Below are 11042 nucleotides of genomic sequence, written 5' to 3'. Positions count from 1 at the left end.
GTTGCTGGAAGTCCATGTCCAAACAAACTTCCCCCGCCAGTTTCGAGAAAACCAAACGATTCCATCGCGACCATCCCACGACACTACCGAAGCCTTCCGTACCCACGCAATCCTCCAACGCGCCCTCGAAACAATCGCAACACGCCGCTCACATACACACAGCACACACCTTCACAATGGGTTCCATCGTCATCCCCCATCTCAACAGCGGCTGGCACGTCGACCAAGCCATCCTCTCCGAAGAAGAGCGCCTCGTCGTCGTAAGTCCTCGCAACCAGACACCGTCGTACTCTACACACGCGCTGAACTGCCCGACTAACAAACCTCCTCTTCACAACAACAGATCCGCTTCGGAAGAGACGCAGACCGCGACTGCATGAAACAAGACGAAGTCCTCTACCGCATCTCGGACCGCGTCAAGAACTTTGCCTCCATCTACGTCTGCGACATCGACCAGGTGCCCGACTTCAACCAGAGTACGTCTTGTCTCCTTTTCCACCAACTCCGCCACTACCTCGAAAAAGAACAACAACCTACCGAAATACAAACATCAACAACTTTCTAGAACGCCTAGGTGCTAACATTCGTCTCCCTGGCAGTGTACGAACTCTACGACCCCTGCACAATCATGTTCTTCTTCCGGAATAAACACATGATGGTTGATTTCGGAACGGGTAACAACAACAAGGTACGCAAACCCCCCACCCTTCCTCCTCTCGATGCGCCACCTTAGCAGCAACTAACACTCTCCCGATAGCTCAACTGGGTGCTGGAAGACAAGCAAGAACTCATAGACATCATCGAGACGGTCTACCGCGGCGCCAAAAAGGGCCGCGGTCTCGTCGTCAGTCCAAAGGGTAGGCTTTCTTCTCCGACGCCCTATTCTTTCTTTCCCTTGCCGTCGTCCTTTCGTTCCTCTTGCTAACCCGTGTATCACCCTCTCGCGCAGATTACTCCACCAGACACCGATACTAGATACCTACCTACCAACACCCTCTACGCACCTCACATCCACACTCACACCCAGCGGCCGGCTTCATCTTAGGCTTGGGAAGAGATGTATCATCAGACTCAGGAAACGCTCTAGGGTTGGTCTCACACAATCAAGAAACTTTTTGTCACAATGAACCAGAAGATGCTAATGCTGTGATTCCAAAAGAACCTTTTACTTGTCATATGTGAATTTCTTATTTTATTTTCATTTTCATTATTAGGTGAGGTACGTTAGCCCCCCTTCTTCTCCTCCTTCTTCTTCGCCTGTCTCTCTACCCATCCTTCTTCGTGAAACGATGATACGTAAGTTCATTTACATGCGCCATTCTACCAAATCGTGTGACGAGGAGTATCTGATACGCTGTGCTCTGTGAACCTGCACCATCTCCCCCTTCGGGCCAAGTAGACTAGCGCTTTTTATACATGATGCAGATAAATAGACAGCTATTTGACTTGAACGATTACGCGATGCGCCTTCTCATCTCCCTTAGAGCATCTCCCCCTGCGGCGGCATCTTTGTCAAAAAGTTGGTCGGCACCTTGGGAACCTGCTGTGCCGCGACAGCCCGCTCAGCTCGGAAAAGCTCCTGCTGTCGGTCGCTCTCGCGTGACCTGCCACCCGTCAGACGACGCATTCGAGACCGAGTGCTCTGCGCGAGCGGCTTAATCATGTTCTCCAGCGAAAAGGAACCCTCGCCGCCATGGCCCGTGTTCGGTCGCTCGTCATCGGCGTCGGAGAAGACGTCTTCGGGGAACTCGTCGTCCGAGGTGAACTCGCTAATGTGCGGCTGGTACGATGCCGGTGCCGACGGCGATGTGATGGACCGGTAGTGGAGACCGGGCCGCGAGGAGGAGCCTGCTGGACCTCCTCCTAGTCCTCCTCCTCCCAGGCCGCCGCTGCCCGACGCCGACGCGCTAAAGGCTCCAGGATTCATCGTGTTGGAGCTCGGATCCCTTGCCGTAGCTGGTGGCCTGTCAGTAAACCCATTCTGGAACGTGCTGTTGTTGGAAGCCTGATGCAGGATTGGCAGGATTTGCTCATCATACAACTGCGCTCCGGACTCGAAGCTGTCCGGTGAGAACTCGGTGATGGTCCTAGACGAGCGGCCGTCACTGGGTGGGCTCGAGCCGAGGTCGTCAAAGAAATCGTCGAGGCTGTCCAGCTTGGTCACGAGGTCGCCGAGGTGTCCGTCTCCGCGGCCTTCGTCCGACATCATCGTCTCGGTCCGGTCGGGCATCTGGAAGTAGCTGTACGGGAAGTCGTCGTTGTGGAACTCAACATCGGGTGTGGGCGTGGCTTCCGTCAGGATTCCTTCCGCGGCCTGGCACATGTAGAATGCGGCGTGTATATTGGCGCGAGTGAGATCGGTCTTCCTGGCAGGGATTGGGATGGCCCACCCAGAAGCCTCTGGGATGCCGAAAAGACTGACAGTTCGCTCGTATTCCTTGCGGATCGTCTTGGAGGTCGAGCGAGTCATGCTCATCCGCAGGTGCTGCTTGTCCATGGCGCTGCCCGACATTGTCATGATGTTGTCCAAGACCTCGAGTGCCTCCATGCAGAACTCGGTCTGCAACAGACGCAAAAGAGGAGAGATGAGATCGGAGCCATGGCCAGCTAGTTCGGGCTTCCGCATGTCAATCTCGGGGATGACGATGCTCAGAACGTTCATGGTCTTCAGCTTCACCCACGCTGTGGAATTCGTGAGGAGACCCATGAGGAAAATGACCATCTTAAAGTCAAGGTTGGGGAGGAAGTGATCCTGTAGAGAGGCGAACAGGCGGCTTTGGAACTCTCTGTTGTTGCCCTGGTACTTGAAGCTGACGTATTCCTGAAGCACTTCAGCGACGTTGCCGTATCCGTGGGCCTCGCAAACAGTGCACAGGATCTCGGCGGATTGCAAAACCTTCTCACTAGGCTCATCCTCTTCCATCTCGTGCAAGAAACGGGGGAAATTGGCCAGAATCGCGAAGAAAAGTCGACTGTCGTCGCCAATGAGGCCGTCACTGGGCAATTGAACCACCTTGTCCAGAGTAGTGAGCGTGGCCTCCATACAGATGGATGATCTCAACCCCTTGTAGAGCAAAGACTGGAGGCCCTCCCAGGCGCCGTCCCATCTCGAAGGCTGGCCTTCGAGCAACAACCTACGGACATTGGGCGACCTAAAGTCAACCTTTGTCAGGAACTCATTGAGCATCTCCACAGCCTCCAAGTACTCGCGCTCATTGATGGACTCTAAGCAAGCACATGTTGTCCAGAACAACTGAGGAAACGTAAGCAGCTTGTCTGCGTCGAGCTTAAGAATGAGCGTCTTCAGCGTGGTGAGAATCTCCATGGCAAACGTTTGGATCTCGGTGTCTTCGTCTGCAACAGTGTTCGATAAGCGGGCGAGCATATCACCCAGCATGAACTGGTCGAGTGACGTGAGGATGCAGCGGAAAATCTGGAATGAGCGACACGCGAGGTGCCTGACAGGACACGAGGTTGCCCACGTCAGGGACAGCCTGCCCCATTGGTCTTTGATGCCGGGATAGGTGAGCTCAAAGGTCTTGACCACCTCGGCCGTCAAGAACTCCATGCTTGGAGGGACCTTGTTGTCGTGGTCGTCGGCCTTGCCGTTGCTGTCCTCGTAGCCCCAAACGACTGAACGATCGTGGCGGCGAATCAGATCAATGAGGTCTTCGATCGACGCTCTAGCCGTAAGCTCCGTCTCGTCATCCAGTTGAGAAATGACAAGCTCATGGATGAGATGGACTAGCATTTCTCTAGCTTGCTCCTGGACGAGAGGGGTGTAATGGTCCCAGAGCACGGTGACCACCTGAAGTAGCACTGGCACGTTCTCAGGAGTGAGGTGCACAGGCGAAACCATTAGATCAACAAGTAAGATGAGAGAGAGCTGTCCGAGGGAGAAGCCGGCTTGCTTCGTGCCTACGGGGAGTGCCTCGCCCAGGTCTGCACAGTAAGGGAGCAGGCCAATGTCGGGCGGCGGCGGCATGGCGTCCTTCTTTTCGTTCGGGACCATTGCCTTGGGAGTAATCTGCATCAGAAGGAACTCGACAACCTTCATGCCGGGGGTGCTCGTGGTGCTCGAGAGGAAGACCACAATCTGCTTGGCGTACTCGACAAAGTTTTGCTCGCGTCTCTCGAGGCAAAGAGATATTATAAAGTCGAGGATCAGCCGCACGTTTCCGGGATACGGGCCGGTGGCGAGAGCTTGCCATAAAGCTTGAACCTCGTTGTGTAGAGCACCGCTTGACTTGATGGTGATCTCTAGTAAGTTGGCCAGCAGTACGTACGACTGGGCGATAGGACCACCATTGGGATCGACCCTAAGCTCAATCGACTGGATCCAGGGTAATATGACGGCAACAACATTCCGCTGCGAGGCAGGCTGGAGGTCCTTAAAGTATAGGGTGAACTCGGAGAAGATATGGAACGCCAGCTCGGTATGCTGTTTGGCAAGTCGTTTGGAGATTTCAAACTGCGCAAGCTTGTAGACTGCCTTTGTCTTGTCGGAAATGCTAATGTCGTAGTCCTGGATCTTGGAAGTGCGTCCTGGCTGCTGCCTCTCCTCCAGAGACCTCATCAGACGGGCAGACTTTGATCTGATTTCACTTTCATCGTTGCCGAGAGTGAACAGGCATAGCCCGAGCAACTTCCAGAATGGGCACGTGTAATCCAGGTGTTCGAGCAAAACCTTGGTGACAACGGCAAAATAGCTCTCCTGTACCTTGGAAACGTCGGACAGGTAACATCGAGCTATGCAGTGTTCCAGGAGATAGGGCAATTCCTGGTTGTGGACGATCAAGTTCTGCAAGGCTCGGCGGCCGATCACGTTCATCCGGTCGCTTCCCGAGTTGAAAATGGCCTCGATCCAAGCTAGCATTCTTCGAATGTCGAATGAGAGCGTGGCGCCACTCTCGGTGGTGATGCTCATCGGGCCGCCGCAGAGAGCAGCCATGGCACTGAGAGCTGCCGTACGAAGGTTGCGCTTCTCAATCTCCATGGCCGCTGTGACCGTGCCTCGTTCGCCGAGTGACTGTTGGTCGATCAGGGATTGCCGCATAGTATCTTCTCGGACTCGGATTTGCGTCTGATTTGGCGAGAAGCCGCACCAATCCTCCATCAAAGAAAACGCGGACTTTCGGGACTCAAACGTCATCCATCGAGAAGGATCCTTGGTTCTGTTGATTCCTTCGAAGAGTTCCTCAGTCAGGCCGCAGTAATGCCGCCTGAGTTTCTGAAACTCCCAGTCCATCTGAACTTCGCCGTCCATGAGGAAGAGCTTGAGGTCTTTGGTGTAGGTGACGAGATTGGTGAGAACCCACTGGTCGTTGTAGACGTCTTCGATTTTGAGGAAATGGCAGGTAAGCTTGTAAACATGGGTAATCTCAGTCCTCAGAAGATCCATCTTTCGGTTGCGTCTCGGACTGCTGTTGGTACGCTGATGAATGCGGGCGCGAGCTTCGTCGTTGCAACGTGAAACTTGTCCTGCTAGCTCTTCGAGGAGTGTGCGGTAGATGTGGATGTTGATAGAGCCCATGGCGAGGACCACGGCGTCCCTGACCGATGCCGATGAAACTGACAAGAGGGGTATGAGATACTTGAAGAGGACTCTGGCTGAGACAATCTTGTCCGCAGAGCCAGGCTTGGACGTCTTTCGGCTATGCTGTGCGGCTTGAGGGTTGGCAGCCATGACGCTTCCTGGATCGGCCAGAGTCGTACAAGCGAATATCAAGTAGAGTTTCCATTGTTCCACGAGGATTTCCGGCTGCGTTGTCGGTGTCCTACCGGCGACGCGGGCGCTCCCGGGATCTGATCCGTAGTACAAGCCCCTGGATGGCTCCGACAAAAGCACGATAGCTTTGTACATCTGCAGAATTCGGTTGCAGATCAGGTCCCGGCCAATGGTGACTGTAAAGGGACACTTTTCGTACGCGATACGGATGAGATTGGGGAAGAGCTTGAACCACAAAGTCGTGTCATACGAGACATCACTGGTACACAACTCCACTAAGGCACCTCGAATGTTACTGTTTTGCATGCCCCTCTGGAGCCTGCTCCTCTCAGCGACGGAGAGGCCTTCATCCTTAAAGTTCATTACTTGCATCGAATCATTCTCCAAGATGTCAATGACTCTCAGGGTATCCTTGTCTTGGTTCTGGAGCGCCTTGTCGAAATCGTTGATAAGCCGGAGGACGGTAATGGCAAAGTAGCGTACCCTCCGAGACTGCGAGCAGAGGAAGAACAAGCCATGTGCTTCTGCCTGGTCAACCTCTGCCCAGATGCCGGAGAGATCAAGTTTTGCGCCGCGTTTGTCACTCGCCTCGAGTTGGTCGAGAGAAGCATCTCGAGTCTTTCGTCTTATCTCCTCGATCCAAATTTGAAGCAGCTCAACGTATAAACGCAGAGTGCTCTCAATATGACCTGGCCCGAGCATGCCGCCATCAGACATGGTTGAGTACCGGTCGTCAAAGTTGAAGATGAAGCGAGCGAAGCCCATGGTGACTTGCTGCGCGTGAGCCTGCCGGGCTATGGCCTTGAGCGACTGAGCGGACGAGAAAGCGATATTATACTGTACGTGGGCGGTCCCCGTGCAAAGTAGGTTGATCAAAGAGTTAAAGGGTATATCGACAGAAAGACAACGGGGCAACGCTTGGACGGCAACATGTAAAAGCTCGTAAAACGCCTGTTTGTGATCCGCAGGAGATTGATGGTCATCCCGCCGTGAAAAGTTGAAGGTGTCGGCAATCGGTGTCTTGGGGCCAGGACTGTTAAACTTCTCATCCAACACAGCTTGGCCTCCAAAAGTGTTGTCGCAAATGATGGTGATCTTGCCGAGAATCTCGCAGAACTTATGATAGTATTCACGGACAATATCACTAAGGGCACTTGTCCGGACCGGGCGGGAGAGCTGCTCGCCCTCGCCAGGCGTTGCCGAAATAGGCCCCGCGGACGCGGTGTGGTGTGGCGAGGCCATTACGGGAGAGACAGGCCCGCGTTCAATCGTAGGTGGTGGGGGGAATGAGCTTGGGAAAGGCGGCCGGCCCTCATCGGCCTTTTCTAGGTCAGACATGATGGCAAGGAACGCTCTGATTCCAATGACCATGCGGTCCGGATCAAGCTGTTCGACCTTCAAGTCTTTGTTGGATACAAATAATTCCGCATTGATCAATGGGAAGATGACATGCTTAAAGCAGTATTCGGGCTGTTTGTATCCGATGATTCTGATGATTTGGATCACTGGCTCCGTCACAGCCGAGTCGGAGGCGATGAGGCTGCGCTTAGTTGGTGGCAAAACCAACTTCATCACCTCGTCGAGCTTTCTGTTCGTATTAGGTAGGGTATCGTTGGTTCGGTACAGATATGTCCACAGCAGCCTTGCAATCACCTGAAGGCATAATGGTCGTGTAAAACGGTCTTTGAGCTTCGGCTGAAGAGGGAGAATCAGCTGGAGCCATTGAGATCCAAACGTGTCGGGAGGAGAAACGCAGAGCAGCGTTGCTGTCAGAGGAAAGGCGAACCCCCAGTGCCGAGGCTTGATGAACATCTGCGCCAGGCGGGGACCGATTGCACCGAGAACCTCGATCCATTTGGGATGCGCGAGGTCTTGATTTGTTGCTTTGGCGGCTACAGTGAGCAAAAGCGTCTCAAGCACCTGGCAAAAGGCTGTCTTCACTCGCTGGCCGTGAGAGCGGTGGAACAGGCGCCCGACGGCTACCATGAAGTCGCACGAGTGTTCCCAGGCCTCCGGGTGTGACATGTTGACCTTGAGATGCTTCATCCCGCCTAGGACTAGCTCAATCTTGCCCTCAGCATCGCGACCTGCTGGTGATGTGGGACTTTTGGCGACCAATTCCTGGAGGGATCGTTCAAGGTCTCCAAGGAACCTTTCCGTGACGCCCCTGAAGTTGATGTCGCTCATGACGCCAAGGAGCTGCGAAAAGAGATTCCAATTGGCAAGTTTCAGCGGGCTGACCATGAGCTGGTCTGTGTCGGCAATCTTTAGCTGGCCAAAGATGATGCCCTCCAGCTTCTCCTCCATCTCGAGAGTCAAGAAAGGAAGACTCGTTTGACTAATGACCTCCAGAAGCACCCGGCAGAGTATATAGATGGAAACGGTAGAACGACGCTCGGCGTGTGCCACGAATTCTTGTTTAGCGGCCAATGAAGTCTGCGGGCTGGTCAGACCATTGTCCATGGCCCCGGGCAGAGGCTGCAGAGGCTCGGTGTTCCGGCGTTGGAGGGGACCTGGTGCCGCGCCCCTTGATTGCTGCAACTGACTTCGGGCTTCGTTGGCCGCGTCGCTTTTGCTCTTCCTCCACAGCATCATGGAATCTATCAGGGGTTTCGGTCGCGGCCTGGCAATGTGGCCCAAGGCGGTAATAATCTGGTCGAAGGATGGGTCGACCCCCGGGCCGCAGATCTGCTCGACCTGCGGCTCGGGCTCAAAGGGAACTGTGATGCAGTCATTGAGTTTCTCCTCGGCTTGCGCAATAAACTAGAAAACGGGTTATTATCGTATGTCTTTGTTTCTTTTTCCACTTCTGCTGCGCGAGGTGGAAGCGGTCTTCACAACTTACAGATGTGAAGAGCACATGCAAAGCGTATTCTCCGACAGTCTTTTGCTCATCCCTGTGGTGCTTGGAAGAATGGGAGTGGTGGTGTGCGTGTTCGCGCCTCGTCTTGCTATGCATTCGTTCCACCTTTCTCTGCGCGACGGAGGAATTGGAAAAGTCGGTAGCTGAAGATGTTCTTTCGGGGACAATGGGCCCGGAGTTGACGGTGGTGCCAGACATGGCGGTACCTGGGCGCAACCCCGGAGGCGCGTCCGGGTCTAGGCGGCCAACGGCGTGCATATCAGGACGTTCTGGGGTGAGACCCGCGCCGGCAGCAGCAATTATCTGCGGGCTGAGAGGACTCGAAGACGAGCTGGCGTGACTTCCATTTCTAGAGTGTTGGATGCCGTGAACTATGGAGGTCTGACGATGGTGACCGTATGATGCGCTCTTGGGATCAATGAGTCGTTCGATAACGCCTCCGAGGCCTCCTCCTCCTCCTGCTGTCCGAGACTGAGCGTGAGCGTGGGCGTGGGTATGTGTTCGAGGGGAGATGTTGGAGCCGGAGATCGGAGGGAGCGGATGTGAGGAGAGCTTTTCGTAGGAGGAATCGCGGGAGTGGGTGACGGAGCGAGGCAGCGGAGGATGAGGATGGGGTTCGAGGGCGGCGGGTCGCAGGGTTCGGTCCCAATCGGCGTCGTCCTCGTCTTCTTCGTCGAGGGTGGTGACGGATCGCGGAGAGAACTTTAATGGCGGGTCCTGTAAAAGATCGGGCAGCGTCGCCTGGGACGGAGCTAGACGAGACGACGTCTTATGGTTAGTGACAGGCCTTCCCCTCTCTTGTGAAACGGCAGACTGCGCGTAGGGACGCAGATGGGGTGGAGGTTTGTATGCGTTGGACGTTTTGAAGGTGCACAGATGTGTGGTCTAGCACACACGGGGAGCCCAGTGCAGACCAGAAGGAGAATAGATGCGACGAAGAGAATACACTTTGGGACAGGAGAGGGACGATTGGGGACCGCGATTAGGTAGGGAGGGCGCAACGCTAAAAACCCAAGGGTCGAAGAGCAACGCAGGGCAAAGCCGCACAAGCAACCTAACGCCAACGGCCAGCGGAAGCCAGGAGAGCCGCACCACAGTTCACAGGGTCGTCGACCTGATTCGACTTGGGCCTGGGTGGGAGCAGAGCGCACAGAGAGAGGGAAGCCGCGCGAGGCTGGGGGTTTACGGACCCAATGTCTGTGTGTTGCGTGCGAGCTGGCTTTGTGTGTAGCGGATGGGTAGCGCGCGTGTGGTTTGCTAACAAGGTAAGGTGGTGTTGCCGGTGGACGTGATAGCGTTGGTGGTGGTGGTGGTGGTGGTGGTGTAGCACGGGACGATGAGCAACCCTTGATAGCCGTCGGAGGAGGGCCGAGAAAGACGAAGACGAGGCGAGAAAAAAGGTCAGGCCAGACTAAGCTAATCCGTAACCTTGCCTGTTCACCTCATGGCGGGCCAGGGAGAGAGATAGAGACGGGACGAAACGAGACGAAAAGAGAAGACGAGGGAAGCGCGTTCGTCGGCGAGCGAGTATCCGTCACGTCGTACGTAAGGCGATGCGGCGCCGCATGGCATGAGACCAAAGGCAAAATAGAGGGCCAAGCGAGGGGTGAAAGGCTAGGTAGGGGCGGGTGGGATGGAACTCCGGGGAGCAATGCAAGCAATGCAAGCAAGCAAGGCTCAAAGCTCGAGATGCTTGGCTTCGGTTGTGATGTGGATGAAGGCTTTACTTGACGCAGCTATGCGGGGGGGATGGGAAGGGGGGAAAGGACCAAGGCAAGAATATAGGTATAATAGCGAGAATTCCCAATTGGAAAAAGTTGTAAACTCACCCATTGTTGCGACGGATCGAGTCCCATGATCCGGGGTCTTACGGCATTCGAAGGTTTGTGCACCGTCGCTGGTGGCCGCCACAAAGTATCGAAGATGGACGGAATCGGGTGGTGGTGAGTTGGTGGGTGGCGTGGACGATGAAGGATGAAGAATATCAAATAAACGTGGCAGCGGAAGAAGACAAAAAGGATCGGATCAAATTGAAATCGGACCAGAATGGCAGAATAGGACAGACGGCAATTGGATTAGGATTGGGGGTTACTCCGTATACTAGGAAGGTCGGGTATACGGAGTATTTTGATGATGATGGTGCTGGCAAGTTCAAACCGGTGGGTAATGAATGATGAAAGAGCATGTTCATCATGATGATTGGGGAAGGCAGGGCTCTTTGGGGCCCTTTGGGGGGGGAATGGGATGGTAGGTAATTGGGAAAGGAGGCCGAGCAGCAAGACAAGGCAAAAGGACCAGCCTGTTCCAATCCTAATCCCAATTCAAATCCAATATAATCTTGTTCAATAAAGCAACCCAACAAGAGAAAGTCGGACATGCCCATCCAGTCAATCAATCAATCAATCAATCTACTAGCCAGTCTGCCCAGTCAGTGCCAGTTAATACCAACCA

General features: G+C 54.5%; 2 protein-coding genes across 2 annotated transcripts; one reads left to right on the top strand and one right to left on the bottom strand.

Moving 5' to 3' along the window:
- Positions 1 to 176: 176 nt before the first annotated feature.
- On the top strand, positions 177 to 1045 carry CABS01_04879 (thioredoxin-like protein 4A; the record flags this gene model as incomplete). Its single annotated transcript, XM_060538249.1, has 5 exons — positions 177 to 260; positions 344 to 476; positions 600 to 688; positions 758 to 857; positions 963 to 1045. 5 exons carry the CDS (start codon positions 177 to 179, stop codon positions 1043 to 1045), a joined length of 489 nt encoding a protein of 162 aa, XP_060389911.1.
- Positions 1046 to 1480: 435 nt separating this feature from the next.
- CABS01_04878 (cell morphogenesis protein PAG1) lies at positions 1481 to 10447 on the bottom strand (the record flags this gene model as incomplete). The annotated part of the gene is made up of 3 exons (XM_060538248.1): positions 1481 to 8491; positions 8574 to 9476; positions 10421 to 10447. 3 exons carry the CDS (start codon positions 10445 to 10447, stop codon positions 1481 to 1483), a joined length of 7941 nt encoding a protein of 2646 aa, XP_060389910.1.
- Between the last annotated feature and the right edge of the window lie 595 nt (positions 10448 to 11042).

The sequence above is a fragment of the Colletotrichum abscissum genome (genome assembly GCF_030869225.1).
Source record: "Colletotrichum abscissum strain IMI 504890 chromosome Unknown Scaffold_9.1, whole genome shotgun sequence".
In the NCBI taxonomy this organism is placed as follows: Eukaryota; Fungi; Ascomycota; class Sordariomycetes; order Glomerellales; family Glomerellaceae; genus Colletotrichum; species Colletotrichum abscissum.
This window is presented reverse-complemented; position numbering and strand designations above follow the sequence as displayed.